The sequence below is a fragment of the Motacilla alba genome, chromosome Z, assembly GCF_015832195.1.
Source record: "Motacilla alba alba isolate MOTALB_02 chromosome Z, Motacilla_alba_V1.0_pri, whole genome shotgun sequence".
Taxonomy (NCBI): domain Eukaryota; kingdom Metazoa; phylum Chordata; class Aves; order Passeriformes; family Motacillidae; genus Motacilla; species Motacilla alba.
The window spans coordinates 36,536,488-36,562,805 of record NC_052046.1 but is presented as its reverse complement, the minus strand read 5'-3'; the positions used below and the strand labels follow the sequence as shown (position 1 = coordinate 36,562,805).

General features: G+C 38.6%; 2 protein-coding genes across 6 annotated transcripts in view; one reads left to right on the top strand and one right to left on the bottom strand.

Moving 5' to 3' along the window:
• The first annotated feature begins 215 nt into the window (after positions 1-215).
• On the top strand, positions 216-25,279 carry SMC2 (structural maintenance of chromosomes 2). The gene is made up of 25 exons (XM_038123563.1): positions 216-660; positions 1,240-1,488; positions 2,392-2,541; positions 3,100-3,222; positions 3,858-3,896; positions 4,074-4,184; positions 4,376-4,420; positions 4,897-5,130; positions 5,817-5,966; positions 6,573-6,806; positions 7,652-7,811; positions 9,701-9,818; positions 10,504-10,642; positions 10,890-11,009; positions 11,332-11,536; positions 12,089-12,224; positions 13,218-13,342; positions 14,144-14,337; positions 14,618-14,761; positions 15,008-15,202; positions 15,789-15,989; positions 16,785-16,901; positions 18,169-18,329; positions 20,152-20,299; positions 21,188-25,279. Exons 2-25 carry the CDS (start codon positions 1,321-1,323, stop codon positions 21,335-21,337), a joined length of 3,567 nt encoding a protein of 1,188 aa, XP_037979491.1. The 5' UTR covers positions 216-660; positions 1,240-1,320; the 3' UTR covers positions 21,338-25,279.
• ECPAS (Ecm29 proteasome adaptor and scaffold) overlaps positions 22,884-26,318 on the bottom strand; it is a 58,039-nt gene continuing 54,604 nt past the window's right edge. For 4 of the 5 annotated variants that reach the window (XM_038123559.1, XM_038123558.1, XM_038123562.1 and 1 more), the window contains exon 49: positions 22,884-25,692. In XM_038123559.1, coding sequence (XP_037979487.1) covers positions 25,553-25,692 — 140 coding nt within the window. In that variant the 3' untranslated portion in view covers positions 22,884-25,552. The remainder of the gene's footprint in view (positions 25,693-26,318) is intronic. The other variant, XR_005255170.1, reaches the window with a different exon arrangement.

The window sequence follows — 26,318 nt, the reverse complement described above, 5'->3', positions numbered from 1 at the left end:
AGACAGCTCCTGTTCTTCCAGGAACACGTACTCACACATTTTGAGCAAGTTCTCCTAATTCTGCCTGAATGGAAGCCTGTATGTATAAATTAGAGCAACAGATTTGAACAAGCATAAATGGCGCTTGCTGGTTTTTGGGTTTTTTTTATTTTTTCGGGTGGAGGGGGTGGGGTGGGGGTGGCATAATAGGAGCGCGTCTAGAAGTATAGAGCAGCACTTCCTTCATTTTGATATAATTTCAGGGAGGTACAAAGACACTTCCCGCCGCAGCCTGGAGCTAACGCTCAAGCTCCTCAGTCCCGCTACAGAACTCTCCACGACCGGCCGAGTGCCTTCCCGTGCACCCCTATCTCCCTCGGGGACCACAGGCCCCCGGCCGCTCTCCCTCCCTGGGCCGGCACCCGCCCCCGTCGGAGCCGGAAGAGCCCTTTTCCCGCCGTGCCTGCCCTGCGGTGCCCGCCGTCCCTCCGGCCGCGCTCCGGCGGTGCGCGCTCCTCAGCCAGGAGGCGCCAGGCGCGGCCTGCGCCGCCCCTCTCCCGCCGGGGGCCGGGCCGGGCTGACGGCGCGAGGCGGCCGCCATCAGGCACCGCCCCTAACGGCCGCGACTCTCGGCGCCAAAATTTGATCCTGGCGGGCACCGGGGAGCGGCGCCGGACGGGGGTGAGCGAGCGAGGCACCGGCACCGGGGAGGGAAGCAGGGCTGCCCGCGGCTGATTTGGCATCAGAGCCGGCAGGGAGGGCTCGCTGGAGCGGGGGCTCACTGGGGCGGCCGCGGGGACAGCGCGATGAAGGCGGCGCGGTTGTGGATGGGGCTCTGGTGGGCCCTTGTTCGCCGTGCCTCAGAGCCGAGGCTGCCGCTTCCCTGGGATTTACCCCTCGCGGGCGGTGTGGCTGAGCAGATACAGCAATTCTGCAAGCGGGAAGCGGAGGCTTTGCCGTGTTCTGGAACGCCCGGTGCTTTTCTTCCCCTTCGCTTGCGGCCAGCTTTTCGGCAAACCGTGGTTTTGCCGTGAGTCTACGCCCAAGTGTCGTGATAAACTCTGTGTAAAGTCAAGTCCGTTAGAAATGTGGAGGTACAGTTGGGATACTGTCTGGATCTCTGGTCTACTTGGATTTTTTTCGTCTATAAATGCATGGTATTTTTGTTGATAAAGGCATGCGTTCTTTCTGTTTTCTCAGATCTAGTTGTTTGTTTGGCGGTATGATTAATTTGGTTACTCTTTTTTCTTTACTCTGAAGTATATAGGATTATAATCCGGATACCTTTCTCAGTGCTTCTCAGAGGAATATTTTGCCTGGTCTCTTCGGAACATTGAAAAGATGTACATTAAGTCAATTGTTCTCGAAGGTTTTAAATCCTATGCTCAGAGGACAGAAATTAATTGCTTTGACCCATTATTCAATGCCATTACTGGCTTGAATGGTAGCGGCAAATCCAATATCTTGGACTCCATCTGTTTCGTGCTGGGAATCAACAATCTGTCACAGGTAAAGAGAGGGGACATTTAAGAAAAGTCTTTCTTCTGTTAGCAACTTTCCATATTACTCTAGTGAGTAACCTCCCGTGGAAGACCTGAAGTGGTGCTTCTTTGAAATAAATAGTTTTGTTATTTCAATTTTTCCTTGCATGAATCTGTGTCTCTGTCATTGTTGCTCAATCTTACATTAAGGTTGAGTTACAACTTTATCCACGTACCACAGTTGCACAAAGTATGTGGCTTGAAACAATAGACTAAAAATAACAACTTAAGAGATAACAACTTCAAGTCAAGAGTCCTTTTTGTATCTAAAGGCACTAATTTACTCATTTGTAATAGACGTTTTCTTTTCTGGATTGGGTCTTAAAATCTGGCTACCTGGTTCATCAGAAAAAAATTTAAAAGTAGTTTTCATGCAATGCGTACTATTTAAGAGATAATATATCTGCTTTATTTTTATTTAAAAAGTGTGTGCTTTGACATAAATTTTAATCTCTGTCCGAAGGTGATTTTTAAATTAGCTTTTTTTCCCATCCCTACCTTCCCCCAGTTGTAGATAGACAAAGCCAGCAGGCCTCAAAGGAACACTTTCTGAGTAATCTTCCTGCATTATGAAAAATAAATGCTTTTTAAATAAATTTACTGTCAGCTGGCTTTTTTTCACAGAGGTATTCAGTGTTTGTCAGGAGCCTCGTGCAGAAACAGTTTATCTGCATAAGTAAAACTCGACTGGCGCACACTGGTTGTGGTTTTACTATGATACACCTTGCAGCTCCCATGTGTCAGTTCACATGAATTCATAAATATCCAGCTAGGTCTTTGGTTTCTTTTGGCTAATTTCTCCAAAACCTACAGTAGTACAATTAAAATGTTAATGTCTTTAAAAAAGTGTATGTCTGTTCCCTGGATTTAGGTGCGAGCTGCAAACTTGCAAGATCTAGTTTATAAGAGTGGGCAAGCTGGAATTACAAAGGCAACTGTGTCTATTAACTTTGATAATACAAACAAAAGTCAGAGTCCACTGGGATTTGAAGCTAATGATGAGATCACTGTGACTAGGCAGGTGAGTCTTTAATATCTGTATTTTTTTCATAACCTATTTACATTTTACATTTACCATGCTCATGAGTGGTCAAGGAAAAAAAATGGTGATTTTTAAAGTCCCTGAGCTTCTGCAGTAGAGGCAAGGCTTCATGTTGCTTGTATAGTGTAGTTAGTTACACAAACTGTAAGAGTAAATCCAGTGTACTAGCTAGAAGTGTTCATAAAGCAAGTTAAAATTTTCTATCTTGTGGCTTTTTCTGCTTTCATGTCTTTCCTCTTAATATCTGAACTCTGTTAAATTTGGTCTCCAAGAACAAAGGAACCTATATTGTTCTGGTGAAAATGTTGGGGTTTTGGGTTTTGATTATTTTTTGATTGTTTGGTTTTTTTAAAGTGGAGCTTATATTTTAGTAAAATATTTTAAATGTCAAACAAATTCTGTTTTGATGTTCTGCACAGTTTGCACATACATATATATACAAAGATATAACAGGTGTGATTTGCTCAGATTTTTCTATTCTTTATTACAGTTTATATTCTCACAACACTGAGCAGTTTTTTTGTCTTTGTTCTCTAGGTTGTTGTTGGAGGTAGAAGTAAGTATCTTATCAATGGTGTGAATGCTGCCAACAGTCGTGTGCAGGATCTCTTCTGTTCTGTTGGACTCAATGTCAATAATCCTCACTTCCTCATTATGCAGGTATTGCTTTTATAAATATTATAAAATGTCAGATTTTATTTACGCTCCGTGTTAACAGTATCTTGAAAGAAGTTGAGATATGTACCTTCTTAAGTCACAATTATCAAAAGAAGGCTGACAAATTCTGAAGACTGTAAGGGACTAGGCAAATCCCTGAAATATTTGCAAGGAATAGTAAAACAGAGCAGGATTTACTGTTTCAAATATAACTATTGCAGAGGGATGGCAAAGGTGGGAACAGTTTTTACATATTCTCTTTCTCCCTGTTATATATGAGCTACATCACCAGTACAGCTGGTTTATGATTAGGAGCTTATTCAACATCAGCAACCTTGTAAGACTCTAGGAAAAATATTTACATTACTCCTTTAAGATGTAATCAGGATTGTGGAGGATTAGCCTAAGATACGATGTAAGGGCCATTTCAAGTATATTACCTGAAAGAGTGACTTATTTGAACTTTGAAGAGCAAAACAATTGAGAAAACTAGATTATTGTTGTAGCAAAAAAAAATTTTAAGTGCTTGAACGTATAGTACAATGTATAAAAGTGAGTGGGGGTTTGGGGTTTAGGTTTTTCTTTTCACTACTTCATGATACACAGCCACTGATCTGGTTTTATCTTTCTGTCACCAGGGACAAATTACCAAAGTTCTAAATATGAAGCCACCAGAGGTAGGAGAGTTATGGGAGTGTTTTTGTCTGAAGTTTTACTGAACTGATTTGAATTATAAGAATCTATATATTGGGAGGGAGACAACAAAAATAAAGGTTGGAGGGAGATGAGATGTTCAGCTTAATTGAACAAATCTAATGTAAGAAGAAACATCAACATTTTTTGCATTATTTTAGATTTTAGCTATGATTGAAGAAGCAGCTGGAACTAGGATGTATGAGTGCAAGAAAATAGCTGTCCAGAAAACCATAGAGAAGAAGGAATCCAAACTGAAAAGCATTCAAATGGTACTACATGTTGTAAAGTAGATTTTCATTCATGTTTGTTAAAGACAACTGAACAACTACTTCAATGTTGACTTTGTACGATGTTCTGAATATTTAATTTCTGCACCTGGAAGTAGATATCTGTGCCTAGACAAGTTTAAATTTTAGACTTCAGTGAAATCAGAATATAAATCTTCTGTTATATGTTTCAGGTCTTAAATGAGGAGATCAGTCCAACTTTACAGAAACTGAAAGAGGTATGGAAAAATTAGAAGGGTGGTAAGATAGGTCCTTCAAATACTGAAAAAATACTTTCACAGCTACCCTAAACCAGTAAGTTTTGGCTAAAACAATTGGATGTTTTCAAGTGGTGCAGAGTCTTGTAAGGGAAAGAATTTTGTCATATTTCCAAATACAGAGAACATTTTAGTCTTCCGGGAAATCCTAGAGAGAGATGTAGGGAGAAGGAAGAAAACAAGAGAACTAGATAAAAATAGATTTTAAAGTGGCTTAGTTCTTAAAAAAACTAAGTCAAGCAGTATTTCTGGTGTGCAGTTAATTATATGAATGTTGTTTTAGCTGAGAATAACATGAAGAATCCATCCTCTTACTTAAAAATACTGATATTTAGAGGTGCTTAAAAGATTTCTGTAGTAGTCTCTGTTTTTCCATCAAAATTTAGAGGTTTTGTTTGTTTGTTTGTGTTTTTTGTTTGTTTTTTTTGTCTGTTCAGGAACGAGCATCCTATCTAGAATACCAAAAATTAGTACGAGAAATAGAACATTTAAGCCATTTCTGTGTAGCTTATCAGTTTGTTCTGGCTGAAGAAACGAAGGTATCCTCCTCTGATGCATTAAAGGAAATGCAGTCTAATATAGAGAAGTTTCAGGAATCAAGGGCTGTAATTGAACAGAAGGTAAAACAACTTAATGAAGACATAGCGGAGATGGAAAAGGAAAAGGATAAGGTAAATGAAAACAGAGTTGTGCTCCTATGAGTACCTGAGGAGCAGGGAGAAATACAAAGAATTTTAAGATTCTGGAATTATACTTGAATTATTTTTATGGATTATATACTGTTAAATTTTTGTCTTCTTCTGGTGTGTTGCTTAGGTTATGCGGTTATGCTTAGGTTATCTGGTTTTATCTAGAAGACATCCATTTAAAGGGTTTGGGTTTTTTTTGTCTGAAATGCAAATGAAAAATAACTGAAGTGTAAAAAAATGTTTGACTTCATGTTTTTACTCTGTGCCTTCAATGGTAAGTTTTGCCAGAGGCTTTTTTCTCCCTTTTTGTTGATGTCTCAAAAGAAAAATAAGCAAGGTTTTGTTTGACAATAATCAGTGTTGACTTCGATTTTGGGAGCAGTAAATGTAATGAAATACAGGATGGCCCACAGAGTCTTTGGATGTCTAAATCCACCTTCTGTACAGGGACGGTGTCCCATCTTATGGAGTGATGCAGTCTTCAATAGTACCTTCTAGTTAGGTTGGATTTCAGAGGTGAGAGATGGTCTGACCTGTTTGTATTGGAGACTATACTGGCTGCTTGATCAGATTTCCTTCTACATAAATATCTGAACAGAAGATGGAGTATTACAAATACTGCCTTGGTTTCACAGGCTAAATTAAATTTCCTTTATTACTGGTTGTAGGAAGCTGGTTGTAAACTCCATGAACTAGAAGCTGCTCTTTCAGCACATCAAAGAGTTAATACGAAAGTACGAAGTGCTCTTGATCTCCAGAAGCAAAACTTAAAAGGTGAAGAGGTTAAGTATAAAGAATTGGTAACGCGTATGCAGAAGGTAAGATATTTATACATAATTTTCTTTACGTACTAAATTAATTCAGCTGTTTTTTCTTTCCTGTTATGGTATGAAGAATCCTGTTATTGGCAAAAATTACATTAAGAAAGTAGAGACAAATGGGCTTTGTTTAATTTGTTCAACGTAGGTAGTAGGTTCCATATAGAAAAAGACATGATGCAAATACAAATAAAGTGCAACTCCTCATGGTTCCAAATTTTCTATTAAGCTCAGCAGAGGTCTCTGTTGCTTCAAACTGTTACACTCTCTGGACATATGTTACTCTTAAAGTTAAATGAGGAATCTCTGCCTTGCATGTTTTTGACCATCGATGGTTTTTTATGCAGGAGGATAATTTTTTAGATATTGGGAAGAGTGAGATAATTCTCCTAGTTCTTGGGGAGTGGTTACCACTTCCTGTATTTCATCTCTCTGTAAATATTCAGTATACTCATGGGACGAGTAACACATTTGAAAACATGCAAAGACATATTGCAAGATCACAAAATCTGACAAAGGGTCGTAGAAATATAGTTGATGAAACTACTCAGGTTCTCTCCTTTTTTTTTTCTTTTCTTTTTTTTTTTTTTCTTTGTTTTGCTGAAGGATTCTAAAGCATTAGTGTCAAAGGAGAAAGAAGTAAAGAATCTAGAGAAAGAACTAAATGCTCTACTGGAAGAAAGTGAAAAAGATGCCCATGCTTTAGCTGCAGCACAACAACATTTTAATGCTGTATCTGCTGGCTTGTCCAGCAGTAAGGGTGGTGAAGAGGCTACTCTTTCAGGACAGATGATGATCTGCAAAAATGAAATTAGCCATGCACTAACAGAGGCTAAACAGGTAAGAAAAAAATCTCTGCCTGTCTCAGACCTGCCTTCATGCTTTTGAAAATTGTCTGAAAACCAACGGACACATGCTTGAAAGATCAATGAAAAGGGATGCAGAATATCTATGCAAGATATTTTACATTTTGGCATATGCATTAAACTTTTTGATAAAATATAAATGAAATATCCTTGCACAGGAAAATGCTGTAGCATTGCTGTGAGGAAGTATTAGAAACTGGCATTTGAGATATAAAGTAGGATTCACTGTACTCAAATGATCAATGGTATTGAATAGGAAAAAATTAGGACTGTTGTCCATGATATACAATCAAAGAGATTTCGACAGTTAAACTTAATGGAATCAGAATAAAGATGCCTGTGATTGTGAAATGGAGAGTTTAGAAGAAACTATTTTCTCCTCAGTTAAATTGTATGCTCATCACATGACTGAAAGAGCCAATGCTTGTTTTGTCTTAAGGTAGAAGACCTCTGCTGGGGTAGTTCTGATAGTGGAGTTTAAATTTCCAAAGTTCACTTTCCTAGTCTCACTTATGTTGAAATTCTTCTCTGTAGAGTAACAAGGACAGCTATAACCCATCTTAAATTACTTTGTTTCTTCTCAGAGTTTATTCATGTTCTAATATGGTACCACAGTTAAATACCACATCTGTGGTTTTGTTTCCAAATAACCTGTGCCATTATTTTCAAAAGCCAGAGCTGGTTTTGTCATATCTGCAACCAGTGGAAAACTTCATAAATTACATGGACAGCTTGATAGTGCAAATGTTTTAAATTTGCACCTGCAAGATTGCCTTTGAAGATCTGGTTCCACATTCCATTTTCCATTACTTCTTATAGGCTCAAATGAAATTGACTTTTGCACAAAAAGAATTAAAGGCAAAAGAAGCTGAAGTTAAAAAGATGGATGAAGGCTACAAGAAAGAACGAAATGCATTGGAAGCTGTCGAAAAAATGAAAATAACCCTAGAGAAGCAAATAAAGGAGCTGAACTATTCAGGTCTGGACAGACTTCTGAGGCATAATTTTGGGGCAGTCTGCAAAGGAGTATAGAATTGTCATGAGTTGACCCTGACTTGATGGTGTTTGCCAAAAGTGTTCTATCACACCCCTTCTCTACTAGACAGAGGAGACAATATGCTGCAGAAGCTCTTGGGTTGAGATAAGGACAAGAAGAGATCTCTTGACAATTAGTGTCATGGGCAAAATAGACTTGACTTGCAGAAATCAATTTAACTTAATTTTCCAGGCTCTATTTCGTTTCTGATTTTCTGCACCTCCTCTCCATGAGTGATGCAGGGGGATGGGGAATGCGGGCTGCAATCAGTTCCTCACACTTCTGTTCTGCCACTCCTTCCTACTCAGGGTCAGGACTCAAACCCTTCCCCTGTTCCACCACAGGGTTTTTCACAAGGGAGGCAGTCCTCCTTGAACTTCTCCAGTGTAAATCCTTCTCATGGCCTGCAGTTCTTCACAAACTAATCCAGCAAGGGTCCCTCTTATGAGGTGCAGTCATTCAGGAACAGGCTACTCCAGTGTGGGTCCCCTGTGGGGGTCACACATCCTGCCAGCAAACTTGCTCCAGCATTGGCTCATCCGTCCATGGGTCTGCAGGTTCTGACAGAACCCTGCTCCAGTGTTAGTTTCCACAGGCTACAGATGGATATCTGCTACACTGTGGACCTCCACGGTCCATGTTGCTACCTCAGCATGGTTTGCACCACAGGCTGCAGGAGCATCTCAGTTCCAGTGGTTGAAGCACCTTCTCCCTGTCCTTCACTGGCCTTGGTGTCTGCAGGACTGTTCCTCTCGCATATTGTCACGCCTCTTTCCAGCCACTGCAGATAGGTTTGGCCTTTTTTTCCCCTTCCATAATATGTTATCCCAGAGGCTTCACTACCATCAGTGATGGTCTTGGCCTTGGCCAGTGGCAGCTCTGTCTTGGAGCTGGCTGGAGGATGCAGAAACAAATGAAAACAAGAGAATTTATGCTTTGCTTCCCATCAGGAATTAGAAGACAGTGTTCAGCCACTTCCTGTGAACTAGGACCTCAGTCTGCTGTTTTGGAAGGCTGTTTTGGAAGACAAGGGCTTCACAATGGACGCTTCCTTCCGTCATCCTTTCTCTTAGCTTTTACTGATGAGCATACCTTCATAATAGTATGGAATATCCATTGGACGCCATATCCTGTCTATGTCCCCTCCTAGCCTATTGCCCACTCACAACATACTGGCTTTTGGAACAGGGACTGGAGGGACAGCCTTGGTGCTGTGCCAGTATTCTTAGCAATGGCCAAAACTGTGTTACATCTATGCTTTCTCAGTAGAAACACAAAGAACAGCACTATGAGGGCTGCTGTTGGGCATCTCACCCAGCCCCAGTGCAGGAGGGAAATCAAAAATCAAGTACACTGCTTTCATGCATAAATTCCTCTGATGTAAGCTCCAAAACTCTTAAACTTTCCCAGATAGCAGCTTAAAATAATTTGATTGTATCAACTTTGGGCTGACCATTTTAAAGTTTGATTACACAATTAAATTCCAGTTAAAGTTTAGATGATTAAAGAGACCAACGCCCCTGTTGCTTCCTAGTTTTCTATACTTAAAACACTTCTTAGAGTTTGTTTCTTATGCCAGGTAACATTTGTTTCAGACACTACTGTTAGCTGATATTCCAGATCAGCCTTTAGAGTAGAACATTACTCTTTAAACTCTTTCTTTGCGTGTTTGGTTCCATGATGTTATTAATTTATTTAGTCTGAAAATTTACAAAGAATTTTAAAAACTCTTCTCTAGATGTAGGTAGATAAGCAGTGTAGGATATTAATTTTTAAGCTAATAGCTTTCTCTGCTCTGGATATATGTCTACTGCTTGCGTTCAACTCTGAAGAAGAAAAAGGAGAAGCCCTCCTAGCAAAAAAGAAGGAATTGATTTCTGATATCTGTCGGCTAAGTGAACGGAGTGAAAATTTAATGGCAAACTTTCCTTATCTACGGTTTACATACAAGTAAGATCTCAGTGTGATCCTGAAAGAAACTTGAAAGGACTTTTGGGGGCTTTTACCATATAATTCCACCAGTGTCTTAGCTCTTGCTGTCTTTTTTTTGCTGCCAATGAATAATGACTGTCTTACCCATGCTGAAAAGTGAAGGGCGAAGGTGAGGGGGAAAGTCAGGAAATGTTATAATCTTATCTAAGTCACTAGAATTTAAAAGTTCTGTCTGATGGCATTTCCAAGTCATAAGTTCAGTAGCTAAAGCCATAGAATCAAAAGGCGTAAACTGGGAAACATGAAATCATTGTTTTCTGCCTGTGGACACAAGTAGACTTGCTCTTTGGAGGTCAACTCCAGTCAAATATCTGTATCCCCATGTTTAATTTTTTGTGTAATGGGCTGAACATACTCCTATAGCTGTGGTAATAACAGAGCCTATTGGAAAAATCTATTGAAAAAATATGGAAATAAATCAGGAATTACATTCTTTTAATGGCTATGTAACTGACTCTTTATTGTCAAATCTCTTCCTCTGGAGTATTTAATTTAACCATTTTTTCATGGGGTTCTTTTTCTGATAGAATTTTGAATTGCTTATGGGAAAGCCCATTATCATGGGTTTTAAATATAATTTTTTTAAGGATGTGTGAGAGAAAAACAAATATGGTTCATAGTCATAATTTATATTTATTTTAAGACATCCAGAAAAAAATTGGAATCCAAGCCATGTGAAAGGCCCTGTTGTGTTTCTTTTCACTGTGAAAGATCTATCCAATGCCAAAGCCCTGGAAGCGGTGGCTGGAGGGAAACTGTCTAACATTGTTGTGGACACAGAAGTAAGTTTATTTCGTTAGTACAGAACTCTAAATTTTTAGATGTGGTCGTATGATTCGGGGTTGGCAAGCACGTGCCTTGTTACTGAATGCTTGAGAGGGGTTTGGACCCACCTACATGTTTTAATGGGCTCAAGAAAGTCATGCGTGGTTGGTGGCAACAATGTGTTCTTCTTCCAATGCCTTATTGCCTTACTTTACAAAATCACTTGTGTACTCAGGAATGGTTTGTAACTATTTTTCATTTGAGGTTACTGGCAAAAAGCTTTTAGAGAGGGGTGAACTAAAGCATCGATACACCATCATTCCCTTAAACAAAATTTCATCCAGGTGTGTTCAAGAAGACATAATCAAGTTGGCCCAAAGCTTGGTATGTAAATAAATACAGTCTTTACACTATATTGCTTCTGTTAAATAAAATTAAATTTTATTTCTGTACTAAAACCTTGAGATTCTTAATGGTTATTATCATAAGAATTTGTACAGAGTTTGAGGATATATTTATTTTGTTTTCCTTTGTATCCTTTCAGTTTTGTGAGGTTTAAATGGGTATTAATTATTCCACTTGTAACTGAAATAGTTTTTAAATGTGATTATACTTTTGGAAGAGTTATTATCAACAAAAGACAGAAATCAAATTTGAAACTTATTATAACTTAAGGCATACTAATTTCATTTTGTTTGATTTCTAGGCTGGGCATGATAACTTGCATTTAGCCCTTTGTCTAATTGGATACGAATATGAACTACAGAGAGCAATGGAATATGTCTTTGGAACAACACTGGTCTGTAATAACATGGATAACGCTAAGAAAGTGACTTTTGACAGAAGGATTTTGACGAGAAGTGTTACTCTTGATGGAGATGTGTTTGATCCCCAAGGAACTCTGCATGGAGGCAATTACTGATTCTTTTCATATAATACTAATAATATTGTGTGTCTGTTGATGTGTTTGCTGCTCTTGCATATTTTTTCGAAAAATTAACAGTAACCTTTTTGTTTAGATACATATGTTTGTAAAGTTGTCTTGAGCTGAAATAATATTAATTAGTTTAAGAAAAAATTAATTACAAACTTCACGTAAAGTAATTTAGATTTTAAATACTTAAATCTTACTAGACTGTATAATCCTCTTGAAAGCAAAAGTGCTTGTAATTCAAGGACTTTTTGAAGTAATTCATCACTGGTTTGCAATAATTTCATAAATTATGGAAAGTTAGCTGTTTGCATAAGACATGCATGTGTAGTATTCAAAGACTGCAGAACTATGTTCTGTAACAGAGGAAGTAGTCTTCTGAGAACTCTAGCTTTAGTGTACCTGCCTTCTCTGTTTTTCCACTAAAATAAATCATTAACTCATTATTAATGTTTAAAATTTGCAATTACCAGTGGTGAATCCACTGGTTTAATTCCAATCAGCCTGGCTTTTTAATTTTTTCATTGAACAGGTGCCTCCTCACAGGCTGTACCAATATTGTCTAAACTTCAAGAAGTGAAAGATATTGAAACAGAACTCAAGAAGAAGAAATCTGAACTTGCAGCTGTAGAGAATGAGTTGGCAAGCTTGAAGAAGGTTGCTGAAAGGTAAGGTTTGCACTACATAATGTGTATAATTTCTCTTAATGTGACTGAGTAAATTTAATATAATGAGTTGTTTTGGGTGGCCATAGGCATTTTGAGAAAGTAATGTGCAGAAAGTAATTCCCTTCCTCCCTCTCCTCCCAATATGATTAGTAAGTTCAGTAATCAAAAAGCAAATTCACTTTTTAAATAACACATACAAAACCCCTTTGTTTTGGATAATACGGGGGAAAAAAGGGTACACATTGGTATCTAATTGAAATTGGTTGAATTTTCTTGAAATCCACTGAAGAATGGATCTGTTCCAGACATATTTTTAATGCCTGTACAGAATTCCAATTTGTCGTCAGCCTTATTTTTCTCACAAGGAAATAAAAGATGTTAAAAAGGACTGAGTGGTACTGCTGTAAGCTTTTAAATTAACTAATATTAAGTATATTTGATTTTCAGCTACTCAGTTACTGAATACTGTATTAAAAGATGGAACAGAAAAACATATTTAGTCAGTTCTGCAGAAATGCCATAAGGAGGTAGTGCTGCATAGCATGCTGCCTACCAGCTGGATTTATTTTTTCAAATTGTTTTGAGCTGCAGTAGACTTTCAGAAATATTGCTAAGAGGAGGAAGGAACTTTTGCTTCTAGATGTCTCTTTTACAGTTCTTCGCCCTAACAATCTGTCATGCTGCCAGTTGGGAAAAAAGTTTTGTCTGAATTGTTGCCAAAATTCCATTAGTTGCATTTGTTTTAATAGGTCAGATCAGGGCTTAATAGCAGGGGCTGCATATATAATAACTTACATGCCTATAAACTTCACAATTATTATTATTAAAGCAATTCTATAGGATTTTCATTCATTTAAGCTTATTTACCCTGCTGCCATCACTGCATCTCACATGAGATATGGAATATAGATATTCATCTACTTACTTCAGCTTTGAAAGTGAGATGCTGGGTAACCTTCCATATAGCAGTGTGTGTCACTACTGTCTCCAAAGGTATCAGCAACTGAAGCAGCAATGGGAGATGAAGTCTGAGGAAGCAGAGCTGCTGCACAAGAAGCTTTGTCAAAATGCTTACCACAAACAAGAGGAAGAGCTGATTGCCCTGAAGAAAACCATTGGTGACAAATGTGTTCTTACTCTTTTACCTGAAAACTAATTGCTGAGAGTGAGATCGATATCAGGCTGTTTGAGTAACACATTCTTTATTTAAGAAAGATGTACTTTTCACTTTAAAAATACTAGCTTCATATTTTAGAACGTGTAACAAGCACAGAATCACAGTATACTTGCATAGAGGTGTTTCACTTAAAGGTGGCTGTTCTCTTATAGTAAAGGTTACACTCTTATTGAATGTTTTTTATATACTTTGTAATAAAGGAAAATACATCTTTGTAGGGTAGCTCAAAAATGGATTTAATCCCATATTTGAGTAATCTTTGCTTTTTTCAAGCCATCTGTACTTAAGGTTAGTAATATAGTTTGCATAACAAGAAAGCATTGGAAAGAAATAGTGTTTTGTATAGCTAAGGAGAGACAAAATTGCACAAAATGCAGCAGCAAGTAAAACATCTAAGAAATGGACAGAAGTGATACATATCTAGATGTAGTATTCTAGGGATGAGATGGTATCTTGTTAGGTAGCCATCTGATTAATTACTTTTTGATCCTAAAACTTGACATTCTTCCCTCTGTCAAAAAAAATGGTCATCTTTTCATAATGGCTGTTGGGTCCCCTACCAATAACTGGTAGCAGCAGCACACTGTCTTAGAGTAATCATTGAAATATCTGACTTCAGCAACTAGTGAGTGTTCAACCACTTTTTTTCTGTTGGGGGCAAAGAGAGATTTGTTTCAGTTGGCGTATAGGATGTAAATTTAAAGATGAGAACAGTGCTCAATCTCACTACTCCTTGATTCAGCATCTTGCGAAGAGACATTAACCAAAACTGAAGAGAGCAAAAAGAAGGCAGAAAAAAAATACAAGGAATTAGAGAATAAAATTAAAAATGCAGAAGCAGAGTGTCTAAAAGAGCGAAAAAATGCGGAGCAGAATCTAAATAATGCCAAGAAAAAGGCAGACACTTCAAGCAAAAAAATAAAAGACATGCAGCAGGTAAAACTTCACTTCTGTTGGCAGTTCTCTCCATGTTAAAAATGCAAAAATCCGGAAGTTTGATTCTCCTGAGGTTTTAATACTCTCAGTTTTGGGACTTAATATATTACTGTGTAGTCACTGACTGAGGTTTTTTTGTGTTTTTCTTTCTTTATTTTGTGGGATCACTCCCTTGCTCAAGAATGGGTGGTGTTAATCTTCTACAGCATTTACTACATCAAACTGAATCTTAATTCTTCCCATTTAAGTATGACTAATAAATTAGAAAACATCTCTCTAGGAAGTCAAAGCTTTAGTTCTGGAAATTGAAGAGCTGAAACAAGAGCAGGCCTCCTGTAAACAACAGATAACAGCTTCAGAGGAAGCAATCAAATCCTACCAGAATCAAGCTGATGCTCTGGTGGCTGAAGTGGCTAAAACAGAGGTAAAAGTGAATAAATACTGTGTTTCATTATCCATTTTGATGTACTCTTTGTGATCCTCTGAACTTCACTTTATAATGTGTATTTTTTTCTGCAGATTTGCTTACTATACTCAATCAGCCCAGGTAGTTATTTTTTTGCTTCACTTTCTCATGTGAACTTTTTTCTCCTTGCTGTGTCAGTTCTAATAAGGCTTTCATGTCAGCTTTAAAAGAGGCCAATAAATGTCTGCTGATTTGCTTTTTCAGGAATCTATAGAGAGAGCACAGAAGGAGCTTGCCAAGCAGAAGGAAGTCATTGCATTACATGATAATGCAATTAAAGACAAATCTGCAGAGCTGGTAAAATACAGAGAAGAAAATAATGAATTACAGCTTAAGATTAAAGAATTAGAACACAGCATCACCAAATGTCAACAAGAAGCTGCTGATGCTGCTGCCAAGGTATTTCAAAATTGTGCCTTTCTTCACATCTTGTGACCAAGAATGGTTATTCCCTTGCCACATGCAAAGGAAATAGTCTTTTTCCTTTAAGCACTGTCATATTTGCAGCTCTCAATGAAAAATTTTTATCTGAGGCAGAGGGAGTGGAAATTGTACATTGTAAAAGAGCTGATCTGTATGGAGCAACCGAGGATAGATCACGGTGAGAAAGTGATCCGTAAGAACTGACTGTCTGGACAAATTAGATAACTAATTAAAGAAGGTAATTCCATTTTGCAGTGACATTGGTAGAGTTCAGATGTAGAAAAAAGTGCTTCAAGGAAGTAAGATGTTCGTGAAAGTGATCTTAAATCCTTTGTTTGTCCACAGTGAAGGAAATCACACAAAGCATTGCAAAGAAATGTGCCTGTGCTGCACTGGGGTAGAAGAATTAATGTGGTAAATTCAGAATGTAGATTGGGGGGGGGAGGGGTGTTTGTTTTTGCTGTTGGGTTTTTTTGCTTTGGTTTTGGTTTGTTTGTTTTAATTTTTATTTCACATTTGAGAAGGGTGAGGAAAAAGCTTCAACATAACTTTTTGTTTAAAGGTGGCCAAAATGCTGAAAGAATACAAGTGGATAGCTTCAGACAAGCCACTCTTTGGCCAGCCAAACACAGCCTATGATTTCAAAAGTAGCAACCCTAAAGAAGCAACTCAGAGGCTGCAGAAACTGCAGGAGCATAAAGAGAAGTTAGGAAGGAATGTGAACACGAGAGCTATGAACATGCTTTCTGATGCAGAGGAAAGGGTAAACATTCTATGCTTTAATCTATAAAAATTGGGCAGGCTGGTCATATGGTGTATATACAATATATACAGATATATATAATGTAGCTTTATGTTTTCATGCGTTCTATTTCTCAATATACCAAAAATAAAACTAAACCTTTGCCTGTTTTTTTCATACTAATCTTCCATCTTTGAACTGTTCATTGGCACACCAGGTTTTTAGGTTACTCATAATCTTGACCTTGGATGGTAAAAAATACTCTTTTACTCCTTCCTACCCCAGGTCATCCTAAGTTGAAGCATTAGCGAGCTTTGTGACATCCATTAGATTATTTGAGAACTATATACTGAATTAAAAGTTGCAGACCAAAGATATATTCATCTTCAAGCATGATAGCTTGATGGTGTAGCAAGGTTGTCTTGAATTTATCTGTATCTTCAGGCTATTCCAGGATTGTCTGAAAACTGCCCACTGATTTTATCCTTGAACTTTTCTAGTACTTTTCCTCCTGTCAGCCTCGAGAGCTATCCTTTCTTCTATGGAAAAGCAAATGAAACATGATTAACTTGGAAGTGCAACTTTCAGAGCAATGTCCTTCCCCCTTGATGATTGTTGAAAATTCTGATACTTTAATTTGCAAATAATCCCAAAACTTACATCCCTCATGTAGCTAAATGAATGCACTGGATTTTAGACTTGTGGTTAATGACTATTTCATAGCTACACAATGATACAGTGAAGCTGTAAGATTAGCACAAAGTGCATTTGAGCACACGGTTTATTGAAATAAGTCTTTTCTTCTCCTTGCACCAGTACAACGACTTAATGAAGAAAAAAAGAATTGTAGAGAATGACAAGATAAAAATTCTTGCAGTTATTGAAGAGCTTGACCGGAAGAAAAAACAAGCTTTAGATATTGCTTGGAAAAAGGTATGACACTTGAAATTTAACTTCACGTTTCAGTAGAGGATCAGATTTATCTTAGATTGCTGTTTTGCATATTTTCTTGGGAAAAAAAAGTCTGTTTTCAGAACTAATATCACTGACCTATATTTAAAAATAACCACATTATTTCTCCTGTTTATTCCCACTTTTGAGAATAAGACATGAATTCTCTGAGAATTGTAAAGGTTCAGTTCCTGCAGAACTACTTTCTTATTCTCTTTTAGTGTCCACAAACATTTCATGAAGGTTAAGGCTTATTGAAATACAGCTGGGTTTTATTTTTAGTGTTTTTTCTTTTCTAACACCAGTATTTTAATCAGAGTAAAAATTTTCTGTTGTTGTATTGCCCTCTATGGTGCAAGGCTGTGGACTTGGGTTACTGCTCCTGTTACTGTCAGGATACGTAATATTGGGATAGAGCAACGTCTGATTTTTTTTCCATTACCTAGGCACTCTACCTATTACCAGGTCTCTGATATAATGAATTATAAGAAGAATATAAAATTATGCCTTTCTAGATTGAAATCTTTTGACACTTTCTTTCCTGCTGTACCAACAGAACTTGTGCTTTTGGCCTTTGAGAAAATTGATTTTAACCAAGATTAAATTGCACATAGATGAAATATCTGTTTAATTATTTATTATCCTGCCTGTACTTAGGATGTCATTGACAAAATGGTACCTTTTCATTGTAAAAAAGGTGTTTGGCAGAAATTAGTGAGCTGTAATGCAAAAGCATCACACATGGTGGAATAAGTGTGTTTTCAGATAATTCCTAAACCTAGGAAATTTTAATCTGCATTTACAAAGTTGCATCCCATCCCACACCTGAACATTGCTTAAGTAAACCTGGGAAGAAAAAGAGTGGGGAGGATGCCACCATGTATCTCTTACATGGTGCTTGTACTTTTAGTAGTCCCTTAATTGGGAGAAATGGCAATTTGCCAGTTAATAAATCTGAGTTAGGACATAACCATTTTCCTGGCTGATAGCATACAGAAGCCTTCCAATACATCTTTCATTGGATCCTTCTAAAATGCTTAGTATGAGGTATCCTTTGGTGTTGCTTCTCTCTTCAGTACAGAAAAAGTAAAAGCTAATGTTTTCTCTCTGTCCTGTATGTGACATGGGAAGTCACCATGTTAAACTGGGAAAGATGTCTCGAGTGCCGTGCTGCTCACCAGTAAGTTTTTCACTCTTTGTGCTCTTGATCCAAAGCACGCTTATACATCTTTTGTGGTCTGACTTCTAGGTGAATGAAGACTTTGGTTCCATTTTCTCAACACTCCTACCTGGGGCCAGAGCTATGCTATCAGCCTCTAAAACTGGCAATGTCTTTGTTGGTATGGAGTTCAGAGTTGCCTTAGGAAACACCTGGAAGGAAAACTTAACAGAACTTAGTGGAGGACAAAGGTTGGTGAATTCATTTGTTTTCCATTGTAATTGTGTATGTAATTGATATGTCTAAGTAATTAAAGTTCTGAAAAGCAAAAACTTAATCTTTTCCTTGTCAAGTCAGTCTGCCTCCTTCCAAATGGACTCAATATTGGAAGCATTATTAATACATTCTGACTTGGAACAATGCTTTACTTTGTATAAGATAACAGAATTTTGCTCCTGTCACACAGAAGTGGCAAAAAAACCAATTGAATGGTGAGAAAACCACACTAAACTCTCGCTAGTACTGACATAATGTTGAATTAAATGCTCCTCTCCTTGAGTTGCAACCACAAAAATGTATATAGGCAAGTGTTTCCCTGGTATAAAGGTAGTGTCATGGCAACAGTTTTCTTTTCCAGTGTCTAAGGCTACTGTGTAGGGCATGAGTTTCTTTGCAACTTCTACCAAAAAAAGATCTTTACAAACTGAAAAGCAGAAACAGAATTTGGGAAGAGGTGTGTCCTGGTTCAGGGCAAATTTGGGAGAGAACCCCCAAAGGGGCTCCTCTAGAAAAGCAGATTCAATTGGCCCCTCCCCACAACCAGTTTGGGAGAAAATACCTCCTTAGAGAAAAGTGGAAAAAAACCTGTTTATTAAACAATAAAACCTAAACAATATTAAACAATAAAACCTCTTGCTGCTTCAAAAGAGATGGCAAACTCAGAAAAGCTCCCTCCCCGGGTTGCCGCTTAGCTCACTCTGTCTCTCATCAGTCCCTCTGGCGCTGGAAATGCCGCGGCCCAGGCCCGGCCCGGTGGCCACAGGTGCGAGCTGCTGGTGCTCTGCTGTGTGTTCAGTCCAGAGCAGGTTTGGACAGGTCCAAAGAAACGGTAAAAAACCACAGTCCAGGGAATTTTGCCTCAGCTAGCTAAAACTAACTAAAACAAAAGAGAGCTCTGTCCTGCTGTCTGTCCATCCGCAGACAAAGGAATGTGGAGAAGTGAGTGCTGTGTCTGACAACAAACTGCGTGCTTCTTCTCTCCCCTCTTCATTCTCTGGAACAATTCTTAAAGGTGCAAAACTTATTGTTCATCATAAACAGAACAGGACGATTTGGGATAAAAGCATCATATAGTCAACCCAGGACAGGTGAGACAGAGATACAGAACTTTCTAAGGACAGGATACTTGAAGAACCAGATGTGGAAAAACATAATCGCAAAACTCAGAATTGGAAATCAAACAACAGCGTAATTTTAAATATCATTACCCAACTAACATGATCTTCCAATAAGAAGAAGTAATATTTGCTGTTTCTGACAGAAGACTTCATGTTTTGAAATGAGGAAACTATCATTCCATCTCTTCAGAACCATAGCAGTAATGTGCTTTTGAGGGACTATTTTAGAATCATAGAATCATTTAGACTGGACAGACTCTCTTAAGATCATCAAGTTCAACCATTAACTTAACTGCTAGGTCCACCATTAACCATGTTGTTAAACCCCACATCTACATGTCTTCTAACTCTCTCCATGTGTGCTGTCTCAAGCACTTCTGTGGGCAACCCATTCAAATGCTTGATAACCATTTCAGTGAAGAAATTTTTCCTGATATAATTTCCTCTTGGCCTGTCTCATTACCTGGGAGAAGAGGCCAACCTCCACCTGATCATACCTTCCTTTCTGTAGATAGCAATAAGGTCCCTCCTGGGCCCTCTTCTCTCCAGGCTAAACACCACCAGCACCTGCTCCTCATCAGACTTGGGATCCAGACACTTTAACACCTTCATTGCCTTTCAGCAATTGTTTTTAAAAGCCAGAGCCCTTCAAATAATTTTCTTATCTCCATACTAGATCGTTGGTGGCCTTATCCTTGATATTAGCCATGCTCCTCTTCAGGCCTGCCCCAGTATACATCTTGGATGAAGTGGATGCAGCCCTTGATCTCTCTCATACCCAGAATATTGGGCAGATGCTTCAAACTCACTTCAGACACTCCCAGGTATGATCTTGAAATTATGGTGGTAATAGAATGGTTTGGGTTGGAAGGGACCTTAAAGATCATCTAAGTAATCCTCTGCCATGGACAGGGACACCTTCCACCAGGCCAGATTGCTCAGAGTTCCATCCATCATTTTCAAAGGCAGTTTAGCACTGAGGACTCTGAGCTGTTTACCTCTTTTATTCTACAGATGTGTGTTATATTTCTGAGTTGTTTCAGCCAAAAGCTAGACTGACATGGCAGTGGTGAAACTTGAATGCTGTTGCTGCGCTGGTTAAAATGGAGCAATAGGGAGGAATATCTGTGATACGCTCAATTTCAAGCATCCTGACAACATCCTGAATTGTTTTTCTCCTAGAGATTTTTAACTTGAGGTTAAAGATATTTCATGTTGACCCTATTAAAATAAGTCAGGCACTGCTGGAAAGGTTTTCTTTATCATTGTGACCTGTACATGAAAAAAAGGCAGTACCCGTCTATTTGATGTAAGGGCTTGACCATTCCAAATTATGAGTGAGGAGGGGAACCAGTATTCCAAAATTATTTGAGTAGTATCTTTTGACTAGGCAAGATCCTATATTCTTTTATAATTAGTGGCACAGTTATTTCCATGTTTTCTTCCACCACAAACAGGCATCCTGCTTTGTAGACTGTATCCCAGGCCAGATGCTGGGACATGGACAGAAGTGGCATTAGCTGCAGAAAAAGTGGGTTTACATTGACCTGTGTAGTACATTCTGTTGGACTTTGGTTAGTTTTAGAATATTTTTAAAAGATTATTACTGAGGTATTAGCCAAATGAAGGAAAAGGAGTCCTCTCTTTGGAAACCTTTTCTGGTGTTGTTTGGAGAAGCAACATTTTTTTCATGTGTTTCTGGTTTGTTTTAGTTTATTGTGGTGTCCTTGAAGGATGGAATGTTCAACAATGCAAATGTCCTCTACAAGACCAGGTTTGTGGATGGTGTATCCACTATTGCAAGATACAGTCAGACTCCAAAGAAAAAACAAGTTTGCCTGAAAAAAACCTGCAAAAAATAAAATATTGAATGTGAATGGTGAGCTGGGAAGAATTTGTCTTCTACACACAGTAGAAAATTAAATTTTTTCTGTTGCTTCTTAATGTTTATTTTTAAAATGTGTTAGTTCATATCTGCATCTTATTAAGAACTGAAATTCATAGGAAATAGTCTGTAACAGCCTGTTTTGTTAAGTAAATTTTATTAAGTAATTTTTATGCTATGCTGTAATTCCTGTCACTCCTCTGTAAAATTTACACATAAATGTATAGTAGTAGCTTTGTAAACTTAAAGCCTTTAGATGAGGAAAAGCTGATTCAGCTACCAGTGTTCTATTCAGAAGACCAATTGCAAAGTGTAGTAACAGTGTTCCTCACCTGACGCTGTTGAGTCAGGGACAGATGAAAAAACTCCATGGTTCAGAAGGCAATAAAGAGAGATCCTTTATCAAGAGGTAGCGTCCTTTTATAACCAGGATCACTTAGGTGAAATCTGATTGGTCTCAAAGTAAAAACCTTTCACACTTTGGTGAACTATGAATAGCACACTCTGAAGGTACATATCTATAAAAAAACATCAACAGAAAGAGACATAATTGTTTTCATTCTTCCTCTCTAAGTTTCCCATGCTCCTCTCTAAGTTTCCCATGCCTGAAGCCTGGGAGAATTTTCTTTGACTGAACAGAGAATCTCCACACTCACCTGTTGTCAAATTCCACAGAAAAGTGTCATTGGTATGTAATTTTTTTTAAAGGAGCAAAGCGATCCTCATCAACTAACTCCCAAGCTCTTTTTACAATTTTAACCTGTTGTTACTCAGTATAAACTATGATACATATAACAAAACCTAGTTGTGTGTGTGCTTTCATTCCTCAAATTTTTTCACTGGACAATGCCTGCTCAGAATTGACAGTTTCTCAGTTTTTAACTTACCTGAATGTATCCTGCTGCTTTCATTGGCCAGAAATGACATGTCCAAACCAGCTTTATCACAGCACTGCAGAGTAGGTCTCCGCTACCACAGCACGGGACCCATGCACAGTCTGTGTATGGTCTGACAGCATTTCCCTTGCCAGATCATGCTTCAGCCACTTGGTGACCAGCATAGGTGAGGTTTGTGTTTGCATGCTATCCTCTGCTTACCTCATTTGTGTCCCTGCCTTCTTTTTCTTCCTTTCTGAATACTGTTTAGAAAAGTACATATAATTGAGGATGCAGTGGGGAGCAAACGTGTGCATGTCTGGAATAATTTGGAAGTACTGAAGTTCTTGAATATTATTTTAGTAAGTTTTCTGTCTCATGGCCTCATCTACCATGTATATGTAATAACTGCAAAGAATGTGTCTGTAACACAGACATGCCCTAACCCTGCCTGGTTTCAGGAGACCAAGCTATGGGTTCAAAACCATGCACTTCCTTCCAGGGCTGCAGAGCCACCGTGTGTCTCCACGAGGGGAGGGCAGCGAGCCAGCAGGGAGCACAACAGCAGCACATACTGAATCTGGAGCACAGGAACACTATGAAATACCTACCGCCGGAGAAAAAAAAACACTACTAGTTACTCCAAGGAACAGGTCATGCAGCTTTTATTTAGTTTTTACCTTTTTGGTAAGCAGGAGGGTTTTCTTTCAGTCAGACCATTCACATATTTGGACAGTACAGATTGCAGTAAATTTGATGGAGATCTTGCAACATTAGAAAACTTTCCTCAATATACATCCATTTAAGCAACAGCTTGTAAGTCAGAGCAGGAGTGCTAGAGTTGAGTCTGCACACTGCACTCCAGGAATACAAAGCATTGCAGCAGCACAAGAAATGCCCGTGCTGGGCAAAGTACAGTGTGTTTTACATAGTGCAATCACTTTTAGAGGAGAAACTCTAGGAAGGCCACATCTATTTATTTTTTTTTAATTCTCTTAAGTTTACAAATGCGAGGGGAGTAGAAATCAAGCCTCTGACTTAATTAACTTTTGTACAGGTAGGTTTTGTGTATAGGCACATGCTTTAGAGAGGAGCTCTGAATCTGCTCTGTAATCACGAGAAAGACATATTGCTTTGTGATTCAGAAAGTGTCATACCGTCTCTAACCTTCCTAACACTCTTGGCCAGAGATGTTAATCCAGCTGTTTTATAGAGTTCCTAGAATACGCTCTTCCCTCTAGTGTAAATCCCCAATAGAGAAATTCAGGTTGCTATTGACAATGATTACAGTTATTCTACGTACAGTCATTTGACCACACTAGGCATTGCCTCTGAATACTCCAGTCCACAGTGAAAGCTCAAATTACCAGAGACATGGAGGCTCTTGCTTTTCTGTTACTGTCACTCACCAATATGAAAAAACCCAAGTCAGACAATGAACTGCTACAGCAAAGCATCACTGGTAATAATCACCTAGTACAAAAAATAAAAGAGCACTCATGACACTACATGTCACAGTAAGCAAGTTTTTTTTTTAAAGATACTGCAAAATGATCTGCCCAGTAAAATTTTAAAATGTACACTGTGCTCAATAGTTCAAACTACACATAAACAAAGAGCAGCTCCCTGCAACAAGGTGTAAATCAAAACATCATAGCACCAGCTCCCAGCACCAAGGAGTTGCCCACTGACCAGTTCTAATGTACAATGCAATAGTGCTCGCTGAGGTTTCTGCTACACAAGAGCCACAGTGGGACAGCTCTGCCCATTTCTTCCTGATGTTCTCTTACCAGGTGTGCACAAATTGTATTCTTCCCTATGGAGAGCAAGTCAGACAACAAGATAGTTACAGTACCAGGAAAACACTGACTGGGGAATGGCACCTGAGGGGAAGGTAGGTACCGCATACCTGAATCTGAATAAATGGCCATGGAGGAAACATTATGTCATCTGAGCAATCCTCTCCTTAACAGAGCAGATCTGAAAGGAGCTGCAGACTGCAAGAAAAGAAACAAGCCTTCCGGTGCTGAAAGCTATGAACATGATATTGCCCACACTAATGATTTTATTTCACCATCAGCAAAGCATTTATCCCCAAAAAGTTGTACACATACTGGTCAGATTATGGAGCAGTGCTATCTTCACACTATTAAAGTTTGTTGTTATAGTGGTCAGATTTGTCTTTTGTCAGAGGAGGAGAAAAAAAAAGGAGACAGGCAGCAGGGCCACATCACCATATAGCAATTTTACTCCCAAGTTAATGCAGATATAATCTTAAGTGCAAATTGCTAGAAACCAGCATGACTTGGGCTCTGATAAATGACAGATGATTTAATTTCTTACAAATATTGACAAGTCCAAATTGTTATGCGTTTCCAAAGCAAGAACAGGTTTACGAACAGGAAGGGAATAAAACATTACCACTACTATTAAAAAAATGTGTCATTTCAAACTTCAAACGCTCTTCCAAAACATATCTAAAAAAGATTGTTTTCCATATTTTTTTATTTCCTGGAGCTAAGGAGTGTCCATGCAAAACAATTTTGAGAAGAGCAGTGTTCCACCTGGGTATCAACTAGGCTCAACTTTGTCCCACATAGCTCAGTAAAGTGCTCTCTTGTGCATCCTTTTGGGGAAAAAGTTCTCATTTAAAGTTTGGGAGGCCAAGGTTGCCAGCTGGGGAAGGCATAGTCTTGGTCAATCCATGCTGCGGTCAGAGAAGGAGGAAGAAGTGAAGTTAACAGTACTCTGCCTTTCATAATGCACAGACAACAGGCTGCAAGGGAGGAGCAAGCAGAAGCAGAGGTGGGTGTCAGATGAAACCCTGCCCCTGGGAAACCACAGGAGTCGAACACACGCCTCATCAAGGGAAGAATTTTGTTCTCTACAGATAACAAACACCAGCACTACTGGGGTAGACACCAGTTAACAGATCTCTACATACAAAAAATGTGAAAACTAAATGTGGTTTTACTTTCTGTGCTGGTGGATTTTCAACAGTTTTTCTGAAGGACAAAGGGGGTCTGAGTAACATTCTTCTGCCTATTTAAAAAAAAAAAGCATCTTGCCCTTGCATTTTTTATGTTGCACACTTACAAACACTATAGGGCAGATGAGAGGTATTTGCTGATAAAACAACTAATGATCAGCTTAAGAGTAAAAATAATATTAATGGGGAAAAGAATTTAAGGCATTTTTTATTTTGGCCAGGAATGATGCATCCTACAGAGTAATCTTCATTTCCCCACTTGATTTTCAGACCACTGCACTTTTTTGTTTTTGTTTTACATGGCACTTTGAAATTTATGTTTTACAACTTAGTCAAGATTTTCAAGTGTTCTCTTCAACACAAATGCCCTCTCTTGCAGCTCAGGTCTGCTATCTGATGCCATCGTAGACAATGAACGAACGAGGTGCTCTCTGCTTTCTCGTGTCAGGCTCTCCCACTGTTGAGCTTCTGTGCAGATAAAGACAGACAGACATTGGACATGAACACCAGAAAACAAAACAAAAAAATTCCAAAAGGACATTGCTTTCCCCAGACAGGCTAAAAGAGTGACTGCTTCAACCTTTCACTCACAGTTCATACTGCACTTCCAGGAGAACTCAGATTCACCTGGATGCTCAGCAGGTGCATGTGCTGCCTCCTAACAGGGAGTTGGACCTGTCTAGACCAGGTGTCATTGTCTAAGCCTGCAACGTGTGAACACAAGGGCTTGAAGAACCACATGTTTCCCATGTTGCAAATGGCTCGTGGAAGAGGCATATGAGGTTTTTGCCAGAATAAAAGAAACATGAAATGCATACCAGAAACCCAAAGGAAAAATTTGCTACATAACAACTGCATATGAACCTAATACCTAACAATACCTCACCCTATGAAGACGATTCTGCAAGTCTTGAATACTATAAATAATAATGAGAAACCAAACTTGACACTGAACATGTAAAAATCACTCTTCTGTTCTAAGAGGAGCTCCCCCCTCCATGGAGCTTGAACATAAAACAGACAGATCTGACAAGACAGTTCTGTGAGCTCCATGTGGGACTCTCCTTGCTGAACATTTTCCTCACCAAAGGAAA